At 62.8% G+C, this 21,022-nt stretch overlaps 2 protein-coding genes across 3 annotated transcripts; both read left to right on the forward strand.

The window, feature by feature from the left end:
• Positions 1-930: 930 nt before the first annotated feature.
• Positions 931-6,702, forward strand: SLC39A3 (solute carrier family 39 member 3). Its single transcript, XM_038567884.1, has 3 exons — positions 931-1,028; positions 2,479-2,810; positions 5,791-6,702. The coding sequence occupies exons 2-3, from the start codon at positions 2,601-2,603 to the stop codon at positions 6,523-6,525; spliced, it is 945 nt and encodes a 314-aa protein (XP_038423812.1). The 5' UTR covers positions 931-1,028; positions 2,479-2,600; the 3' UTR covers positions 6,526-6,702.
• Positions 6,703-11,729: 5,027 nt separating this feature from the next.
• Positions 11,730-19,755, forward strand: DIRAS1 (DIRAS family GTPase 1). 2 transcript variants are annotated; one of them, XM_038567886.1, is made up of 2 exons: positions 11,730-12,027; positions 16,483-19,755. In XM_038567886.1, the coding sequence occupies exon 2, from the start codon at positions 16,551-16,553 to the stop codon at positions 17,145-17,147; it is 597 nt and encodes a 198-aa protein (XP_038423814.1). In that variant the 5' UTR covers positions 11,730-12,027; positions 16,483-16,550; the 3' UTR covers positions 17,148-19,755. The 2 variants fall into 2 exon arrangements, with proteins under 2 accessions (XP_038423814.1, XP_038423813.1); XM_038567885.1 differs by lacking the exon at positions 11,730-12,027 and adding an exon at positions 13,673-13,756.
• The last annotated feature ends 1,267 nt before the right edge of the window (positions 19,756-21,022 follow it).

Below are 21,022 nucleotides of genomic sequence, written 5' to 3' on the forward strand. Positions count from 1 at the left end.
GGAGCATTGATCCAATAACCAAATGACTGCATTAAAATACATCAGATCTGTCACATCTCTGATCAAAACTCTTCAATTGCTCCCTGTTTCCCTCCAAAACCTTTTGTGACCTACCTCCTCTTACCTCCAAATTCACTTCCCCACATCACTGTGCTTTGGGCACACACACGATCTCGCACACGCCTGCCTCAGGTCTCCCTACTCTCAGCCCCTTATGCGTGTCACAATTTGCCTCCACGTTGGCAAGACGTGGGTTGCCACTGGGCCAACATCTCCACGTTCATCTTTGCTCAAACATCTCTCTAGGAGGCCTATTTGAGCATCCTACTTAAAATAGCAACCTGTGCCCAGCACTTTGGTAGCCTCTCCAGGGCTGTTATCCCAGAGCACTTGATACCTTCTGACATAATCCCATCACTTATGTCGTGTATCGATCATTTTCTGTGTCTTATGTCTTGTCCTACAAGGTAAGCTCCAAAGGAGGGGTGGGTGGAAGGAGCAATCTTTGGCTCACAGGTGTTCTGGAAAAGGCCCCAGCACATAATGGGCAGGAATGTTGAGCAGCTGAATCTGCGTCTTAAGCTGACGGCGGGGCCTCAGCATCGTGGATGCTCGGGGAGGGACAGTCTCTCCCGTCGCGGTTGGCCAAGCCTCCATTCGAGAGGCATTCAGCACCAGGCGCCCCTGGACAGCTCTGGAAGCCAAGTCCCGGCGGAACCATTCTCCTAAGGCCCGGGTTTCCCGCCGGAGCCTCCTGCTGGCTGTACCTACCGCTCAGCAAGAGGAAACTACTTTCCCGTGCCGGTAGGCGAGGTGGGCGGGGTCGCAAGGTGAGTGGCAGCCACCGCAGCCAATGGCACGGCGCCTTCAGCCCGTGGCGCCCGGGATGGCCAATGGGCAGGGGCGTGGGCGGGGCGTGGGCAGCCGCGCGCGGAGCCGGGGCTGGAGCGGTGCGCGGCTGTGGGGTCGAGACCGCGCGGCGGTTGAGCGGCGGGAGGCGCCGGCGGGCGGGCGAGGGCCCCGCGGAGGTGCGTGCGGGCCGGGGCCGGGGCCGGGGGCCGGGGCCGGGCGGGGCGGGTCGGGGCCTGGCCGGCTGGGCCGCCCGTTAGCCGAGGCCGGGCTGCGGCGCCCGCTGCTGGTTCCCCGTTTCCCCGCGAGCTCCGCGCTGATTTGCTGCCGACCCCGCAAGCGGAGCGCGAGGGCTCCCTCTCGGCCTCGCCCCCCGCGGGGCGCCGGGTGCAGCGTGGTGCACACAGCAGGTGCCCAATAGGTGCTGGGGGACGAACGAATGAACGAGCCGGTGACTCCTGGTCGCAGCTCCGGTGCTGAGAGCGCACAGCCTCCCCCCCGCCGCGACCCCCAGTGCACGGACGGGGGCATCGGGACCCCCCGGCAGGTGTCTGCTGGGCGCCTCCCGCTACCTGGTTCTGTGTACCTGGCTGTGTCCTGGATGCTGGGGTCCGGGTCCGGGTCCGGGGGTGGGGGGGGGTCCCACTCGAGCCCCCAGGAAGCGAGTGCATTCAGGGGCTCTAAGTGATGTCGTTTCCTGCAGCACAAATGATGCCGGCACGTAATGCCCGGGAAGGGGGCAGCCAGCCAGTGGCATCGGGGCTGACACCTGGAGACCTCAGTGAGGGCGGACGTGGGTAGTGAGGAATGGGAGGGAAGGGGGACCGTCAGGACAGAGGAGCAGCCGGGGGCCCTCCTACTGGGGGTGAGGTTTTCCAGTCCCGGGCGACATCTGCTCCTCTTGGGCTCACTGAGGTCCACATGCTCCGGCTCACCTGTTCATTTCCCAGTGGTTACGGAGCATCTCTTCTGCACCAGGCCTCGTGGTGGGTACAAGGCATACAGTTAGGGCAGAGGTCAGCCAGGGATGGGAGGCCCTTCCAGGGGATCCTGGGGGCAGCGACCTAAAAGACAACACCTCCTCGAGAGGGTGGTCGGTGGGGGGGGAAGATGTATTCCAGGCCAAGAGAACAACCTGTGCAAAGGCCCTGAGGTGGGAACGGGCTGGGCCTACTTAAGGACCACGAAGGCCCGTGTGGGGTGAGGGGAAGCGGAGGCTGATGGTGCAGAGCCTTCGCTACCGGGTGTGCTGCTTGGTTTTACGGAAGGGCAGTGGGAAGCCAGCGGAGCAGCACCGCCCGGTAGAACATTCGGCAACAATGGAAATGTTCTCTGTCCGTGGCGTCCCGAACGGTCGCTACTGTGGTTGTGTGGGTGCTGAGCACTTGAAATATGGTTGGTGTGACCAAGGAGCTGAAGTTTGCCTTTTGTTTGATCTTAATTAGTTCAAACAGACAGGCATGGCCACTGACTGTCATATTGGACAGCACAGGCGTGGAGAACTCTCTGCAGGGGGCAGTGATATGTGCCAGGCCCCGCATGGAGTGAAGCACTGGGGGTGGTACGCTTGGTCGCCAGGGCTGGTCAGATAACCCAATAAGCTGACGTGGTCACCCCTCGTGTTCACAGTGGCTGCACGCAGGCATGAGCCCCCGGCTGCGTGGTTGGGCCCGGTAGCACACCGTGGGACAGGAGTGTGCGCCCACACATGGTTTGGCCCTGCAGCGACCAGAGCAGTCCGGGCCGCCACCATGATGAAGCTGTTGGTGGCCAAAATCCTTTGCATGGTGGGCGTGTTCTTCTTCATGCTGCTTGGCTCCTTGCTCCCCGTGAAGATCATCGAGACGGATTTTGAGAAGGCCCATCGCTCAAAAAAGATCCTCTCACTCTGCAACACCTTTGGAGGCGGGGTCTTTCTGGCCACATGCTTCAATGCTCTCCTGCCAGCCGTGAGGGACAAGGTAAGGGCTCCCCACTGGTAGCCTTGACCCTGCACGGGGGACAGGAAAGGAATTTGCTGTGTGACCCTGGGTTAGTCGCTTCTCTTCTCTGGGCCTTAACCTGGTAAACAGGGGATTTGAACCAGATGTGGGGTTCCCAGCTGGTGAACCCACCTGTTTTACCTGAGTAGGCCACCCACGTGGGGAGCATGCACTTTGTCCCTGAGGCCGGCGGTTTGGGCCTCCCCTCGACACCTGTATCAGTTAGCTACTGCTGCATAACAAGTGGTAACAGTGTCAGCGTCTTAGCACAGTGCCTGTTTATTATCTCACGGTTTCTGCGGGTCGGGAGTGTGGACACCACTTAGCTGGGTCCTCTGCTCCAGGCTGTCGTCAGGCAACATTCCCTGGGCCGTGGTCTCATGTCAGGGCTTGACAGGTCATCGGAGTGGTAAGTCCATGTGGTGGGGAGGCAAGTTCAGTTCCCTCCCTGTTGTTAGACCGCCAGCCTCGTTTCTCCCTGGCCGAGGGCCACCCTCGGTCCCTGGGTGCCCGGGCCCCCAGCGTGGCACTATCTTCAACAGCAAGCCGTGGGGTGCGTGGGGTGCCTGGGTGCAGAGCTGCGAGCTGACAGGTTTCTATTGTTTTCCGCTGCCCGCCCTGTGTTCCTTCATTACAGAGCGTGGGAAGCTCACACAGATGGCATCCCTGGGGGTAGGATCTCCGAGTCCTCCCCGAGGCCGTCTGTGCTCCCAGGGCCACTTCCAGCGCTGCCTTCCCCCCACCCCATTCTGTGCATTCTCACGCCTCACCCCTCATCACACTCCCGCCTCAGGCCCGCTGCTGTGATGGCCCTGCTCCTCCTGACCCCTTCAGTACACGTGGCACTCTCGTCCCTCTCGTGGTCCTCCCCAAACCACTCCACTCTGAGCCCCTGCCTACACTGAAGCCTTGGTGGGTCAGGACCCCACCACCCCCCGCAGATAGTGGCACGGGAGCTGTGGCCTCTGTGTGTCTGCCTTGTCTCTCCTGATCAGAGGATCGGATCCGTGTGCGTCCGTCGGGGGACAGTGGGTGTTTTCTGGGCTGGAGCACACGCAGGCCTTCTGGAGATGCCTAGCAAATGAATGAAATGGCTTTTCTACAGAACACAGCCTTCTGCGGCAGGGGTTCCCATGCCGGGGCGATCCTGTGCCCTGGGGACACCGAGGGAGGGCAGGTCACTGGGTCAGGGGGTCTCACCTGGGCCAGTCCTGGCCCCCTGGGACACTGGACGATGTTTGGGAACATCTGTGGTCCCCACAACTGGGGGTGCTCCTGGTGGAGGATGCTGTTGAACACCCCCACCTCCCTGCAGTGCCCAGGACGGCCCCCAACGGAGGATGACCCAGCCCTGGTGTCAGCGCTGCCCCCCACAAGTCTTCAGACATTGCCTGTGTGCCCTGGGTGGCGGGCAGGAAAGCCACGGGATGTGTGTGTGTGCAAATGCGTTCCCAGGCTGTCGCGAAGGCTGTGATGGGAGAGAAAGGGGTGCTGTGAGCATAGCATTGGGGTGCCGGCCAGGTGGAGCGCTCGGGAATAACAGGGGCACCAAGGCCCAAATCATGACCATCGAGCAGCCGTAAGACCGGGGTGGGGGGTGCAGACAGCTGACGGCAGGTGCTGCCTACCCCGGGCTGGAGAGGCTTGTGGCGCGCACACATCCCGGCGAGTCCAGGGAACACGGACCCAGCTCCGAGGAGCGCACCCCCAGCTCGCTGGGCCGCGTCCAGCGCTGTGCTGTGTGGAGCAGCGGCCGCTCGCCGTGCCTGTCCAGTCCAGTTTCAGTGAATTAAAATGAAAACATGATTCAATAGGCGAGTCCTTGGCCACCCCAGCGGTGTTTAAGGTCCTCGTAGGTCACGTGTGGCTAGTGGCCTCCGTGTCAGCATGGACAGCACCTCCCTCACCGGAAAGCCCGGTTGGATGGCGCCGGGATCCGTGAGATGGGGCGCGGGTGCGGAGTCCCGCTCATTCCCAGCATTTTCTCCCGGGAGGTTGGGGTGATGGGAAGACCTTGGGAAACAGCCGCGCCCTGTGTGCCGTGGGAGCCGACCCCGCATGGGCGTCGGGGCCGTGGAGTCTGGCTGGTGGCACAGTGATGGAGAGTCGGCCCCGAGCCATTTCCCTGCTTCGCGGGGTTGTCGGCCGTCCGTGACCTGTGGGTACATCACCCCGTCTCTGCCTCCGTGGTCACGTGCCCATCTCCCAGTGTGTCTCTGTGCATCCCCTCCTCTTGTGTCCTGGGTCAGGATGGTGTGTCGTCTCAAGATCCTTATCTCCTATGTGTTTCCCGGGGCCACAGAGCAAAGTGCCTCAGGTGGAGCAGCCTGTCCGTGGGGAGGCCGGGGCTCCACGAGGAAGGTGCTGGCGGGCCTGGGTCCCTCTGAGGCCACCGGCCTTGCCATCCTCACGGGGTGGTTCCCGTAGGGACTCCAGTCCTGGTGGGGCAGGGCCCAGCCTAGCAGCCTCACTCTGCCCGAATCACCTCTTTACAGAACCTTTCTCTCAGGAGGGTTAGTTTTGAAATTCTGGGGGTTTGGAGGCTTGAATATAGGAATTTTTGGTGGGGGACACAATTCAGCCCATAATACCCTAATTATATCTGCAAAGACCTTCCTCCCAAATAAGGTCACGTCCTGTGGTTCCAAGTGGACGTATCTTTAGGGACCAGAATCCAGCCCTGCTTGCTCTTGATTGTTATTTGGCTGATGTAGTGGATACAGCGTGAAGCTCACGGGCCCTTTGTAGCAGGGTTGTGTGTTTGTTTGTTTTCAAATCCAGTGAGGGTGAGCCCACCTTCCCCTTTTTCTGGCTTCTCATGTGAAGTAGGTGTTTCTGTGCTTTGCTAATCGAGTGGTGATACCTCCCAACCCCTGTTGCGTTGGTGGCTGGAGCCCAGGCTGCCCGCTCTGAAGCCCTCTCTCCCTCCCTCTCCTCTCTTGCACATGTTCTGCTCCAGCTCCAGAAAGTTCTGAGTCTTGGGCACATCAGCACTGACTACCCACTGGCCGAGACCATCGTGATGCTGGGCTTCTTCATGACCGTCTTCCTGGAGCAGCTCATCCTGACCTTCCGCAAGGAGAAGCCATCCTTCATCGACCTGGAGACCTTCAACGCTGGCTCCGACGCCGGCAGTGACTCGGAGTATGAGAGCCCCTTCATGGGGGGCACACGGGGCCACGCGCTCTATGCAGAGCCCCACGCCCACGCCCACGGGCTGAGTGTCCAGGAGCTGTCGCGCTCCAGCCCACTGCGCCTCCTTAGCCTGGTGTTTGCCCTGTCGGCACACTCCATCTTCGAGGGCCTGGCCCTGGGCCTGCAGGAGGATGGAGAGAAGGTAGTGAGCCTGTTCGTGGGGGTGGCCATCCACGAGACACTGGTGGCTGTGGCCCTGGGCATCAGCATGGCCAGGAGCACCATGGCCCTGAGGGACGCGGCCAAGCTGGCCGTCACCGTCAGCGCCATGATCCCCCTGGGCATCAGCATCGGCCTGGGCATCGAGAGCGCCCAGGGTGTGCCCAGCAGCGTGGCCTCCGTGCTGCTGCAGGGCCTGGCGGGCGGCACGTTCCTCTTCGTCACCTTCTTCGAGATCCTCGCGAAGGAGCTGGAGGAGAAGAGCGACCGTCTGCTCAAAGTCCTCTTTCTGGTGCTGGGTTATGCCGTCCTGGCCGGCATGGTCTTCCTCAAGTGGTGAGGTGCCCATCGCCCGCCCACTGGACCCAGGCGACCCCCCAATCCCCTCCCCCGAAGCGGGGGAGCTCAGGCCCTGGTCCCGCCTGTGCACAGAGGGGCCGCGCCCCAGATCCGACACCCTGAGCCTGGGGCACAGCAACTACTTTAAAAAATACTTCTCTTAAAATTATTTACCAAAGCTGTGTGGCCATGTCATCCTCTGGCATCGGGATCTGGTGACTCAGGAGGCAGGGCCGGGCATCCAGATGGGGTCGGGCTGGGACCCTCCCCCACACACTCCCACCTGTGGACAGGACGGGAGTGGGGCCTGTCCGAGCTGCCGAGCCCATCTGGAGGCTTGAGACTTCTGTCCTCTGCTCCCTGGTGGCTCTGTTGCCGGCAGAGGAGCCCGGCAGCGTGGAGTGGCCACTGGGGATTGCACAGGGAACCCTGGGCTCCTGCCACCTGGGGCAGGGCCTCCAGGGGTACTGGCGGCGTCCCCGGCACCTCCCAACTTCCCTGACTTCCTCGGCTTCCCTGCCTTCTGGCGCGCTTCCTCCCCCACGTGGTGGGCCAGGTGAGCCTGCGGGTTCTTTGAGGGAACAGAGGCCCATGGAGATGTGCAGGTGGGGCCAGGGGCCAGCTTGGCCAGTGGTTCCCAGCCCACTGTCCCCAGGGTGAGGCGGACTTCAGCAGGCTGTGGGACAGGGGCTGCACCCCACGGTCCCCCCTCTCCCCCCACCCTGCCCCAGACACACACACAAACAAAGCCAGAACCTGCCTCTGGGGGTATGGAGCGCAGGGTGATTGGGCCTGGCACAAACCCTGGGGACTGGCTCTGTGGCAACCTTGTGTTTAACTCACCCGTTGTCGCAGCAACCCTGAGGCCCGCCTCCGGGGACGGGCGTCTGGGCAAAAACCTCTCCTGGGGGATTTTGCTGCATCTGGCTGGAAGCCCGTAGGGGCGCCCCAGGAGGGAGTGCGGCCTGTGGCCTGGGCTGGGCTCTCGCTGCCTTGGCCTCCCGGCCTCCATCGTGGGCTCCCTGCCCACTCACCCAGCCCCATGGCTGCAGGCACACGCCACGCGCCTTCCCAGGACCCTGCATTCCCGCCTCTGCCTCACTCCTTGCCTGCAGGACCTCCTGGCGAGCTCATGCCCCTTCTGCCCCGGGGCCCTGGGCCTGGTGGGGCCTCTGGTCCCCCACTCCAGCCCCATGGACGCCCCGGGGGCTGGCCTGCCACCACCACTCAGCCCCTCCTAGCACGAGGCCACACAAGCTTTGCGATTGCCTTCAGTTTTGTTGTAAGAGGCCGGGGGAGCAGGGAATTGTATCTGAGAGCCTCGACTCCTGCTCAGCCTGCCCCCACACTGTCGCAAAATTGTCAGCCCTGTGGCTAGAAACTGTCTGACTTTTCCTGGGGACCCATCTCCAAACCCCATGTGGCCTGACCCTGTCCCCCTGGACAGGGGAAAGTAACCCCCATGGGTTTGGGGACATCATCCTTCCTGCTGTGTCCCAAAGCCAGTGTCGTCAGCCTGTGCCCGCCACCACTCCACTCCATCTGGGAACTGGAAGGTTCTACCCATTTGGCCCTTTCCCCGAGTGGGTGGGTCACTAGAGCCACTAGGTTCTGCAGCCTGCCTTCATGTGGGCTGGGGCAGCCTCCGCACCAGGGGCCCCCGCTCCGCGCTCCCCCGTCGCTGCCATAAGCACACACACAGCAGGGTCCCTACCCTCCTACCAGCCATCAGCTCCCAGGGATGGCCCTGGGGACCCTGCAGCCCAACTACCCCCCTTGCCCCCACTGATGGCTCCAAGGCCACGTCCCCCTCACCTCAGGCCCGGGAAGAGCACCACCACACCAGCAGGGAGACTTGCGGGCCCCCCGGACAGTCCTTACCACCCTAGTCTCCAGCATCCTCACATCCTCTGCATCTGCGGGGCCGTGGTCACTCGCGGCCGACCTGCTCTCCCTAGGCTCCCACCAGCCCCAGCAAGCTGCTTCCAGGCCCCCGAGGACCCTGGGGCCCTGAGAGGTGTGAGGGGGCTATGTGGCCACAGCAGCCCCCCACGGCCACTACCGGCTACCCCTCCTATCTTCAGGTCAACCCTGGGTCCTGCTTGCCGAAGCTGCCACGGTTGGCCAGCCATGGGGGTGACAGTGTCTTGGTTTTGGTCAGCTTTCCCCATCGGGTGAGGGTCAGACCACCTCACACGAAGATGAAGCGTGGCCGTTCTGCCCTCGGGGGGACGCTTGGAGAAGCGGCTCTCACTCCTGGGGTTTCCTGGCCTCTGGTGGCCACGTCCGGCCTGGACCAGGGTCCCGAGGCCTGCCCAGCGGCTCCTTCCCTCCACCCCCGCAGCTCAGACACAGGAGCCCTGCCACGTGGTGACAGAGCTTTCCCTTGGATAAGACTGTGGATTGATCACCACCTGGCCCCGGATCAGCCCCTGTGCAAAACTGGACATCAGCCACGAAAGGCCATCTGTACGCAACTTTGTAACACTGAGGAAACGTCGTGTGGCCCACCCAGTGGACATCCCTGCCTCTTGCGGGTCTTTCGCTAACTCTGTGGTTCTCAGGGAAGTGATTCCCCGGGGTGCTCCGGGCAGTGTCTGAGGATGTTCGCGGTGTCACACGGGGTGTCCTGGCGTCAAGTGGGTGGGACCAGGGACACGGCTCAGCCCCCATGGTGCCTGGGACGACTGGGCAGGGCAGGCCGCATGTCCTTAGTGCAGAGAGCGAGGGCCCGCTCACTGCTCCAATTCACAGGAAGTGATGGCGAGTCACTTAGCTTTGAGATCCTGTGCATGTGGGACAGAGGTGGTGGGGGTGGGGACACCTGGCAAGGGCTGGAGGCGCAGCTGCCGTAGTCCGGATGGGAGTGTGCCCTGGCAGCACACACTGCCGTCTGTTTCAAAGACCCAAACCCTCAGCACAGAACTCCAAGCACCAACTCTGTCCGCGTGGACCTGGCTGAGCCAAGGCCCACCCACCCCCACCACTTGCTCGGCCCCAAGCAGGAAGGCCCCGGGGCACCACGGGAGCTCTGCCTGGAGGAGGATCACCTTGGGACCAGGCTCCGGGCTCCAGTCGTGAGCCCGTCAGCCCTTGGAGGGCTGCCCCTCGTGGAGGCTCCAAGGCAGGCGACAGCGGGGTGGAGTCAACCAGATTCCCCTCCTTGATCTGGAAACAAAGGGGGAATTATGAGGCGGCATCGGGCCTCGGGGATTGAATCAACCTTAATAACAGTGTGTCGGGGCTTCTGTTGTCTGCTGTTTGCATCTCTGGTGGAGAAGTCATTAGCGTGGGGCGGGGAGGCGGCGCACCGGTTCCAGCCCCCAGAGGCAGGCAGTGGATGGGACGGCGTCTCCCAGCCCGCGCTGCCCGCACACCTGCCTGGCCACCAGCTCTGGACAGTGGCCCTGCCAGGAAGAGGCATGCATCCCTCCTGTCCCAGCCTGGACCGCCTCCTAGCTTCTGGACGAAGCCAGTGGCCCGCCCGTCTGACCTTCCAGAACCCTCTGCAGGCGAGGAGGGGGCCGCTGCGAGGCTATGGTCTGTGAAGATGCAGGAACCCTTCTCTGGGCTGTTGGGTGCTAGAGCCAGGGGCTGGGGCAAGAGGGACCCCTCTGTGCCCCCTGCCACCCCGAAAGCCTGGGCAGGAACAGCCCAGCTGGCTGATGCGGAGCTCCAACAGAGCGCTGAAGCGATGGACGGGGCCCGGCCTGGCCCGGGGGAGGGGGGACCGGCTGGACAGGTGGGCGGTTCAGAGCCCCCACTTCGTGGGTGCACGGGAGGCATGGCCGGGTGCTGCGTTTAGACCAAAGGAAGCAGGCAGCGCAGTCCGCGGGCCTCCCCCTCCGGAACCAGCTGGGCCTCCCCGCGAGCACGTTCAGGCGCAGCCGCTCCAGCTGACCAGCTAGGGCACGGTCTGCGCCCCGCACCACAGACATGCGGGCCGTCTCGCCCGTGGCGTGGGTGCGGGCTGTGAGCCCATCCTGGCTGGGGGCCGGGCTGCAGGTCCGCATCTCCACCCAGCCCCCGGGGGTGCTGATGCGCCACGAGGGGTGCTGATGCGCGACGCCGGGTCTCTCTCCCCCAGAACTGCTGACACCGGACTGTCCTGGACAGTGGGGGGGGTTGGGCAGCATCCCTGGGCCCCGCCCACGTGATGCCAGGAGCACGTCAGTCGTGGCCACCGCAAGTGTCCCCAGACAAATATCCCAGAGTCCCTCCTGGGGCCTAGGACACATGGCAGCTTGCCAGCAAGCGGGGGACAGCCTGTGCGGGACGAGGGCCGAGAGTCTTCCCCGAGCTGTGGCCCTTTTTCTCCTGACTGACCACAGCCGCCCTGGCGGTCTGTAAAAACACCCAAGCATCGTGGGGCTTGATTGTGCCCGCAGTGAAGACTTCGGGGACCCCCGCCCCTGAGAGTTAGCGGTAACAGCAGTGCCCTGTATTTTGGGAGGAACCCAAGCTGCCTCCTTCGGCCCGGCAGGCGGCCTCTGCGGGGAACCAGCATCGCCCCCGGGGCTGGGGCCCAGCGCCTGCAGAAGCCCCCGACCAGCAGAATTCAGGTTCGGGAGCGCCCGCCTAGTCCTTCTCCAAGGCGAACTGGGTTTTGACAAATGATTTTCTCATTTTCGAACTTTGACGCCAAACTTAAGAACAAAAAAACCTTTGTGGACCAACCGGCATCTGCTGGAGACCATGACCCTCGGCCTCTGCTTTGCCCACATAATTGCTTTAATCCTATGAACGCAGAGAGAGCAGAGAAGGCAACCTTGCCACCTTCCTGGCCCCGAAGCACTGCCAGGAGTGGGGGGCTGGGGATAAGGAGGGCAGGTGTGCCCCCCACCCCAACCCCTGGCCCAGAGCTTTGGGGCAAGGAGAAGTCCACGGGCCGCCAGGCCAGGCTGAGGAGGTGGGACTTGGCAGGTGAACGGTTGTCCCTTGCCGTGGAGAGGACTTCTGCCGGACAGGGACGGCCAGCCAGAGACAGGAAGAAGGCTGGGCTGTGGCTTCAGGGCCCAATGGACCCGAGTTCTAGCCCCAGCCTCCTCTTCCCCACACACAGCCCTGCTCTCAAAGGCTAGGCCTCTCCCAGCTGGCTGTAGGCAAGATGTCACTGCCATCGTGGTTTGGGGTGTTCCAGTGGGGTTTGGGTCCCCGTGCCCTGGGGACAGCACAGAGGGGACTCGGGCCTGGCCTCCCCCGGCTCACAAGGCCGAGAGCCTGGCCTGGGAGCTATAAATAGCAGCCGCAGAGTGGAGCTGCTGCTTGTGCCCACGCTCCTACGCATGAGTCAGCCTGCCCTGGCCTGGGCAGGCGCCCGGAGGAGCCAGAGAGCTGGCCAGAGGCTGGAGGCCTGGCCCAAGTGCAGACCCGTCACTCGGGAGACCGAGGCAGGCAGGCCATTGGAATGGGAGGGAGTGGGGCTGTTGCCTCGGGGCACCTGTGTGCCTGGCAGCCCCATGAAGATGGACGTCATCCTGCTTGCTCCCTGCAACCCCGAGAGGTGAGACAACAGTGAGCCTCGCTCCCAGATGGGGAAACTGAGGCTCACAGGGGCACTTGGCTGGGACGTGGCAACCCAGAGCAGCAGTTATTATCTGTCGATCCAGCCGTCTCCATCTCTGGTTGAGGGCACCCCAAGATGAGGGGCTGGGGCCAGACCATCCTCAGAGGTGCCCCCACAGGGCTAAGGACAGGGCAGGAGGGAGGTGTCTCCGGGGAGGAGTTGCAAGCAGCCCCCAGGACTAGGAGGAGAATTCAGGTCAGGTCTCAGATGGGCGAGAACAGCAGGCTGAGAAGCTGGCTTTGCCCTGCAGGCAAAGGGTTGGGAGGCACTGAATGCCTGGGGGTGGGGGTGCTCTGGAGGGTGATCCTGGGAGACCAGGAAGGATGCAGGCGCGGCGGTCTGGGTGGGTGAAGTGGAGGGCTGGATCAGGGGGAGATGAGGACCTCCAAGCTCCAGAAGCAGGACTGACCTCAGGGGCCCAGGCTCTGGGAGCCAGGTGGTCTTGGGGGGCAGTGCCTGTGTCCAAGGGAGCAGAAAACATCCACCTCAGTCAGAGCCTTAGAGGTGGTGGGTCAACTGGAACCGAGAAGCTAAGGCTCAGAGGGGCCCAGAGGCTCCAGCCGACCATCTGCTCATACACTCATGATGGGAAGCTCACCACCTACCAAAGACTGTTCACCCTCCCCTTGCTCTGACCTCAGGAAGTGCCTGCTTGTGGGGCCTTAGTACCTGCCTCCCCTTAGTACCTGCATCTTACTCCAGCAGGCTTCTGGGAGTCTGGGGCTGTCTTGCGCCCACCCCAGGTCCGATTGGTGCACCCGAAAGTCCTGTCTCCTCTGAGATGAGCCTCTGCCCTCCCTCCAGTCCTTCAGGAGGGAGGGAGTGATGGAATCCTGTTGCCTTAATGGTGGGCAGCACAGACGCTTCAAGTGTCCAGGCACTTCCGAAAGGCAAACATTTATTCTTAGAGGCAACTCTTATTTGAGGAAGATGGACATTTTCCTACCAAACCCACAAGCCCAGCCCCCTTTGTTCACCCCCACCTTCAAGTGGTCCCCCCAGACTTACAGCTGTCCTCTCCCCCTGGGGGGGGCAGCCCTTAGGGGCACCGGAACGGACCTGTGCTGCCTTCACTCCCCTTCTGGCACAGAGCCCCTAGGACGGGGGGTCTCCAGCTGCAGTCCCCCTGGGCCTGCCCCTCTCTCCCACATGGCTATCCATTGGTCACACGGTCATCCCGGCAAGGCCCCACTCCCCTGCGGGACCCTGGCTGGCCCACGACCCCACCACCGACCCCAGCACCGCCGGGGCCTAGGCTGCAGCTCCGCCAATACCCCCTTCCCTCTGCTCGGGGTGACCTCACGCTGCGCCCTCGTGCCCCGCGCCTGGCTCCAGGGTGACCCTGGGGAGCGGGGCTCCCGAAGAGGCAGGCCGACCCCGCCCCGTCGCCCCCCCAGCCGGCCCGGCGACTCCCCAGGGCGCGGGCGGGGGCGCGTGTGCGCGGGGCGGGGGTCGGGGCGGCCGTGACCTTGGCCGGGCGCGGGTCCCCGGGGAGGGGCGGAGCGCGGCGCCCGGCGGGCGGGGACGGGCGGGGACGGGCGCGGGCGCGGCGGCGGCGGCTCGGGCGGGCGGGCGGCGGGCGGCGGGCGCGCGGGGGGCGGCGGCGCCCGAGCGGACACGAGCCGGCCAGCAGCAGCCGCGGCGGCGCCGCAGGACGAGCGCCCAGGTAGGCGGCCGGGGCGGGGGCCGGGCGGGGGCCCCCGCCGCACCCCACCCGCGAGGCCCGCGGCGCCCTCTCCCCTCGCGCCCCTCCTTTGTCCGAGCCCCCCCCCCCGGGCGCGGGCCCGGGCCCTCCTGCGCCCCCGCGGCCCCCGCCCGGAGCCCCCAGCGCGCGGGCCCCGCCGCCCGGGCCGCGGCGCGCCCACCTTGGACAGCTCCCCTCCGCGCCCTGCGCCCCGCGGCCCTCGCCCGCGCCCCCGCCGCCCCTCCCCCGGGCCGCCGCGGCCCTGCTCCGGGCGGGGGTCGGGCGCGCTCAGAGCCCCTGCGAGGGGCCCTCTCCCCGCGGAGCGTCTGCCCGGCCTCCTGCCCCCGCGGCCCCGCCGAGCCCCGCACCCGGGAGCCCCTCCCTTGGTCGGGCCCTTCCCCCACCACCGAGAGCCTCCGCCGGAGCCGTGGGCTAGTCCCCGGGTGTGCGTCCCCTCCCCAGGCCCCGTCACTCCCAGTGCCGAGGTCAGACCCCTCCCCATTTGCCCGAGCAGAGAGTGTGTGTGTCCTCTGCCCTCCCCTGGGTCGAGGCCTGCTCCCCGGGCTTAGAGGAGGACCCTGGGCTGGGGAGCTTCAGGGCCCAATTCAAATCCTAGTCGGCCCTGCCACCTCCCTGCTCTGTGACCTTGAGCCAGTGCCTCCCTCTCTGAGCCTCGGTGACCGAGACCCCCTGCCCCCACCCCACAGCAGGTGAGGGTGGGATTCCACAGCGCCAGGTGGGTGGGTGTCTGGCCTGGACGTGGGGGTGAGTGGACCGGGGCTCCAACTGCAGGGACTCAGACACCAGCAGGGCCCCTCCTGGAGGACATCCTGCTGATGGGCCCGGAGCCTGCCAGGGGGTCTGCACCCAGAGCAGGGCAAGGGCGGCTTGGGTCTCCGGCCAGTGATGGCGGTGCCCGGTGGCACGTTCATGTGCCCACCTCTCAGGGTGCCCACCCAGGGAAGGGCAGTGCCTGCAGAGCGGGCTGGCACCCCTTGCCAACAACCCCCCCACCCGCAGCTTCCTCCCAGTGCTGAGAATTGCTGTGCATGTCACCAACATGCCAAATGGTCTACTAGGAGTGAGTACTGGTGAGCGTGTAGAAGTGTGCCTGGCACGTAAGTGGGGTATGTGTCTGCTGTTACTTTTATCGTTATATCCGCTCCTGGCAAACCCGGTACTTTTGATCCTTCAGAGCCTGCCTTCACAACCCACTACCAGCCAAGTGCTTTACACCCAGAGCCCTCGTGGTTGATGGTTACGATGGTCTATCTTTACCGAGGGCCCCGCGTGCCAGGAGCCTGGCTGTGGGCTTCATCCCGCTTCTACGCTGCTTGTCCCAGCAACTTGTGGAGCAGGCTCCTTGCATGCTCCCATTCACAGAAAACCAGGACTCAGGGACCCCAGCTGACCTGCCAGGTTCTCACCAGGAGGTTCACACCTGGTCTTACACCCCCACGCACCTGAGGGAGGGACCTTGGTCCATTGTAATCTCCTGTCTCCTCTCTCCCACGGTGGATAGCCCTCCATACTGAGGGACCTTCAGAGACATCTGGGAAGGAGGAAGGGAAGCGGTGCCCTGCTGGAGACAGGCCTTCTGCTGTCCCACCCCAGCCCAGGGCTCCTCCCCCCTCTGCAACAGCTCAGGAATTGCTGTGCCTCAAGAGGCCACTGGATCTGGATCTCTGAGCACAGGGGCAGTGGGAGAGGCTTGGAGGACACCCTTTCAGGGAGATCTGTTCCTGCAGATACAGCAGACCTGAGCCATCGGCTAGGGCAGACCAGACTGCCCTCTGGGTGCAGAGTGCAGGAAGTGGGGACCTTTCTTGTTGGGTCCAGTTTCAGTTGTCCCACCTCTGATCGAGGCTGCTATCAGAAATCAGTGCCATGATTTGCAAATTGTGGCTCTTAGACCTCCAGCATCAGGACCACACTCACGGGATAGAGAGGAGGGCAGCTTTATGGTGCAAGTTCCTGGGGCAGTGGCCCTGGGCCACCAGGTTTGTCATTTCTGGGCCCAAGGCGACAGGCATGTTAAAGACACCCCACCGTGTGGCTCCCATGAGGTTCAGGGACCCACAGACGTTGGCACAGCCTGTCACCAGCGAGCCTCAGGCAGGGGCACGTGGGGGTGCTGGGGAGGGGGCATCCAGGGCCCCATCCAGGAGCAGGTGACTGGATCTGAAGGGAATCCAGGCGGAGCTCTGCCCAGCCCACCACCTCGGACCCCAGCAGGGAGCCTGTGGTTGTCAGAGAGAGGCATCATTTCATAGAGGCAGAAACAGAGGCTCAGGGTGGCAACGCAGCTTGCCCAGGTCACAGAGCCAGGTCTGCTGGCTTCCAAGAGCTCATGGCCACCCCGGGAAGAGAAGGAGCAGCCAGTGCAGCCTGGGAGGGGGGCAGCAGGTGGGGAAACAGTGAGTGCACTGCACGCTGGCATCTGCGCACACCTCCCAGCAGAGTCCCCTGGGAACGAGTTTGGGCCCCAGGTTCTGGGGCAGGGAAGCAGGCTAAGGGGGCTGGCTCCAAGCCGACACGCAGGGCACAATTGCGAAGTCAGCCAGCTCAATCAGAGGGCCTCCCCAGGACACAGGAGAAATGTCACCTCCTCTGAGAAGCTGCCCCTTGTACCGTCGCCTCACCCCCAGGGGCCCAGAGCTGTCCCTCCTGACTGCGGCCCTTTGTGCCTGACGCTCCTCTCTGTACAGGGTCGGTCTGGGGTTCTAGCAGCTGGCACAAGCCCTCCCGGCCCTGACCGCCCCCCACCGCGTGGAAGATGCCTGAGCAGAGCAACGACTACCGAGTGGTGGTGTTCGGGGCGGGCGGCGTGGGCAAGAGCTCGCTGGTGCTGCGCTTCGTGAAGGGCACGTTCCGGGACACCTACATCCCCACCATCGAGGACACCTACCGGCAGGTGATCAGCTGTGACAAGAGCGTGTGCACGCTGCAGATCACCGACACCACGGGCAGCCACCAGTTCCCGGCCATGCAGCGGCTGTCCATCTCCAAGGGCCACGCCTTCATCCTGGTCTACTCCATCACCAGCAAGCAGTCGCTGGAGGAGCTCGGGCCCATCTACAAGCTCATCGTGCAGATCAAGGGCAGCGTAGAGGACATCCCCGTCATGCTGGTGGGCAACAAGTGCGACGAGACGCAGCGGGAGGTGGACACCCGCGAGGCCCAGGCCGTGGCCCAGGAGTGGAAGTGCGCCTTCATGGAGACGTCGGCCAAGATGAACTACAATGTCAAAGAGCTCTTCCAGGAGCTGCTCACGCTGGAGACACGCCGGAACATGAGCCTCAACATCGATGGCAAGCGCGCCAGCAAACAGAAGAGGACAGACCGCGTCAAGGGCAAATGCGTCCTCATGTGAGCCCGGAGCGCCCGCCACCAGCCGGCCCACGCCTCTCCCCACGCCCCTGCTCCTCCTCCCCCCCCAGTCCTCCGCTCCCAGCCGCCGGCCTCCCTGCCCTCCTCCCCACCTCCTTCTCTCTCCCTCTCATCTCCTCCACTTCTCTTCCTTCACCCAACACCTCTGCGGGGGAGACCGAGGCCCCGGGGAGCCCGCGGCAGGTCTGGGGCTCCAGCCCGGCTCTGCTGCGCGGCTCTGCCTCCCGCCCCCGCCCCCCAGGCCTGTCTGCACCCCCGAGAACCACGTGCTGGAGGTGGCCCCCTGGATCCGCACCTAAGAAACAGGTGAAGCTGCCTGTTCCCGCTGGGACCGAGGACACTGGGTCCTCCCTGTCCCTGCCCATCCGTCTCTTTCCTTCGGGCGCCCCAGGCAGACCTGTGTCTCCCCCATCGGATCACTGTGACCGTGCTGGGGAGGGGGAGTTGAAATGCACATGGACCTCAGAGTTTGTTTTCCCCCCTTTGGTATTTAACAGACGCTGCCCCTGCTCCATCCTTCATAACCTCCGGCCTGTGCTCCCCACCCCGGGTCCCAGATCAGTCCTCACCTCTGTCCCCAAGCCTCAGTGAGGGGCGGGGGGCTTTGTGGGATGGGTCTCAGGCCACCAGGCAATAACCACAGAGCCTGCAGCAGCGCCCCGCCAGCCTGGAATCCCACTCCTCGCCCAGTGTAGGGTGAGGCTGGGTACAGGCAGGGGAGAGGCCTGGGACTGGCCCGTGGCCACAGCACAACTCAAGGGGACCATCCAGCATGAATATGGAGGGCCTTCCCAGACCCGGCCTGCAGACACTGGCACAGCCTGCTACCACTGAGCCTCAGGCAGGGGCACGTGGGGTGCTGGGGGGGGCACCCGGGGCCCCATCCAGGGGCAGGCGACTGGACCCAGCACCAGCAGGATCTGAGGGGAATCCATGCAGAGCTCTGCCCAGCCCACTGCCTCCCGCCAACTGTGCCCCAGAGTTGGGGGGCTCTGCCCAGCAAGACGTGTGTCCTGGAGTCAGGGGATATCAGCCACCATGAGATTCCGAGAGTGGCCACATAATTCTATACTCATGGAGGGGGAAGGGGCTGTGTGACAAGCATGAAGGTGAGCCGTAGGCCTGGGGTGGGGGTGACCAGGGGGTGGTGGGTTTGTACAACCTGGAGCACACAGGCAGATCGCTTGTGTCTCAGCATGTGTCTATGCGTGCACTTGTGTGTGTGTGGCTGTCATTTGGATGGTAAGTCTGTGTCACGGTCTCTGTGTAATAACGGTGTAGGCTATGTGTAGGGGTGGGCAGTGTGGTTGTCCTCAGGAATGGTTATTTGTGTCTCTGGGAACCTTTGTACCAGCATAAGTGTGATTGTAAGTGGTTGTATTTTGGGGAGTGGGGGACGTGATTTATAGGACCGCATCTGTAAACCTGTTCGTTCTGCTGCCTGAGGAAGCCCATTTGGCTTTGTAGTGAGGTGGCTCTTGGCTCAGACTCTGTATCGATCATCTCTGGGTGCCTAACAAATGACCACAAAGTCAGCCAACGGAAACTGGACACTTTTGTCATCTCCGTTCCTGTGGGTCAGGAGTCCGGGCATGGCTTCCCCAAGACTTCCACTCAGGATCTCACGGGGCTGCGATCAGAGCCTGCTGGCTGCAGTCTCATCAGAAGACCTGACTGGGGACGGATCTGCTCCCGAGCTCACACAGCTATCAGCGGCATCCAGTTTCTGCAGTTTCAGGCCCAAGTGGCTCCGTTGCCCACTGGAAGTCAGCGGGAGCTACCCTCGGCTCCTTGCCGCGTGCGTGTCTCCCTGGGGTTGCTCACAGCATTGGGTGTCCTGGGGCATGACAAAGCTGTGTGTGCATGCTTGCACGTCCTTGGGCGCATCGGGACTGACCTCTATGTGTGTGTGTATGCGTGTGTGCATGTGAGAAAGGCCATGTCGTGGTACAGTCATGTGACCACATGGGGACTGTTTATAGGTGAGAGGGGCTGCTTGTGTCCATCTCGGTAGCAGTGTGTTTGGTCTTCTCTGTGTTCGTGGGACTCCACAAATGTTTACTGGGCACACTATGTAGAGAGGGAGGGAATGTGTGTGTGCAAGTGTGTGTGTCACCGCCTGGCACATGGACGGGCATGGAAGAGCTGGTGGCATCCTGCCTGAGCACAACTGAGCCCCTGTATCCTGTGGTGGGTCCAGGGCCCACCAGCATCTGGTGTTGCTCCTTCCCCACCCCGGGAGCGTTTCCTGGGCCCTGCTGGGCAGGGGTCTGCAGCCCTTTCTCAGGGACACACCCTGATAGCACAATCTCCCTGGGGCCCCGCCCACCTCCAGGCCTTTCCTGGCCCCAGGCCCTGGTCCCCTGGGGAGAAAGGGCTTCTGCAGCAGGAGGGGCCTGAGCCTGCCCCAGTCTCTGGCCCATCCTGCCTGGGCATCCCTGGTTCTGGGGACCATGCCAGGCCATGCTTGCTGTGATTCCACCCCTGCCCCTCCTCCCCCGCATGTGGGTGCCCCCTGCCCCCCATTGTGGGGTCTGTGTAGCATTTGCTCTAGAAATAGTCTTCCTGCAATAAAAAAAGTGGATCCTGCATTCCCCATCAGTGTCCTTTCTTTGGGGTCGGGGAGGGCAGCCCACCACCTGCAAAAGATAAGAAACATGAAGGATGAGAAGGTGAGGGATGAGGGTGAGGGATGAGGAGGAGGTGAAGGGATGGGGTGAGGGTGGAGAAGGTGAGGGATGAGGAGGTGGGGGATGGGGGTGAGGGAAGAGGTCGAGGGAAGGAACTGTGGAAGAGGTTGCAGGTTGCACATTTGTGATGTAGCCAGTTCAGCATTCCTCCAGGTGGTCCCCCGACAAGAGACCCCCCCACCCCCGCCAGAGCCCACACTTACTGCAGCCGGATGCGGGGAACGAATGAGCAGGTGCGGTGAGCCTCCTTTTACATGGGGAGGACCCCACAGGGCCTCAGCCTCCCCATCTGTTAAATGGTTTGGGGCAGAGTTTGCAAACTTCCCAGCAGAGGCACAGAGAGGGTGAGGAGAGGGAGGCATTCACCAGCCGCAGGAGACTTAAGTGGGGGACGCCAAGAATTCAGCCAGCAAGACACACATTGTGAAGAAATATTTAATGCGAAAAAAATATCAATATTTTAAATAGAGATAGGATCTGACACAGCCTGGGAGAAGCAACGAGGTGGTTGGCACAAGTGCAGCATCGGATCTTGTCTTTCCTTAACATTTTGGTATTTTGTTCATCCTGGATTATTTCTGCATTTATTTTGAATTTTTTAAATATTGCATTAACATAGTATTTATCTTGATGGCAAGGTTTTCTCTTTCTTTCTTTCTTTCTTTCTTTCTTTCTTTCTTTCTTTCTTTCTTTTTTTCCTTTTTTCAGTGCCCCTTTAAGTTTTGGATTTGAGAAAAGCACCTTTCTTGCCTCCTCTGTCTTTGGGGCCACATGATGATGTCCTTGGGGGGAAGCATGCTCAGCCACCTTGCCCAGCCCACGCAGCAACGGCCAGACCTTCTGATTTCTCAAGAGGGCCTGGAAATCTAGACTTCTTTTTGTGAAATGCCCTGATTTTTAAATGTTACCAACGTACTTACATTTTTCAACAATTCTGGGGCCACACTCCCCCCCCCCGGGGGGGGGGGCTGCCAGTTTGTGACCCTTGTGTAGAGACATGGGCTGGGGCCTCCAGGCGCCTGCAGTGGGGAGGTTCTTGCAGGGATGACAGGAGCCCCAGGGAGGGGAGGGGGGGCCCATCAGCTGGAGGGCTGGAGGCTCAGATCACAGAATAGCAGCATATTGCACAAAGTTCTAGAAGTCCCGGAATCTGGTGGCTCCATCTTCC

Source organism: Canis lupus, chromosome 20 (assembly GCF_011100685.1).
Source record: "Canis lupus familiaris isolate Mischka breed German Shepherd chromosome 20, alternate assembly UU_Cfam_GSD_1.0, whole genome shotgun sequence".
Lineage (NCBI taxonomy): Eukaryota > Metazoa > Chordata > Mammalia > Carnivora > Canidae > Canis > Canis lupus.

What these genes read in the sequence shown, in the direction of transcription:
- SLC39A3 (XM_038567884.1), top strand. Translation starts at nt 2,601, where the DNA reads ATGATGAAGCTGTTGGTGGCCAAAATCCTTTGCATGGTGGGCGTGTTC. An exon ending in TGCCAGCCGTGAGGGACAAG is followed by an intron (nt 2,811 to 5,790) that starts GTAAGGGCTCCC and finishes GTTCTGCTCCAG; the next exon opens with CTCCAGAAAGTTCTGAGTCT.
- DIRAS1 (XM_038567886.1), top strand. Translation starts at nt 16,551, where the DNA reads ATGCCTGAGCAGAGCAACGACTACCGAGTGGTGGTGTTCGGGGCGGGC.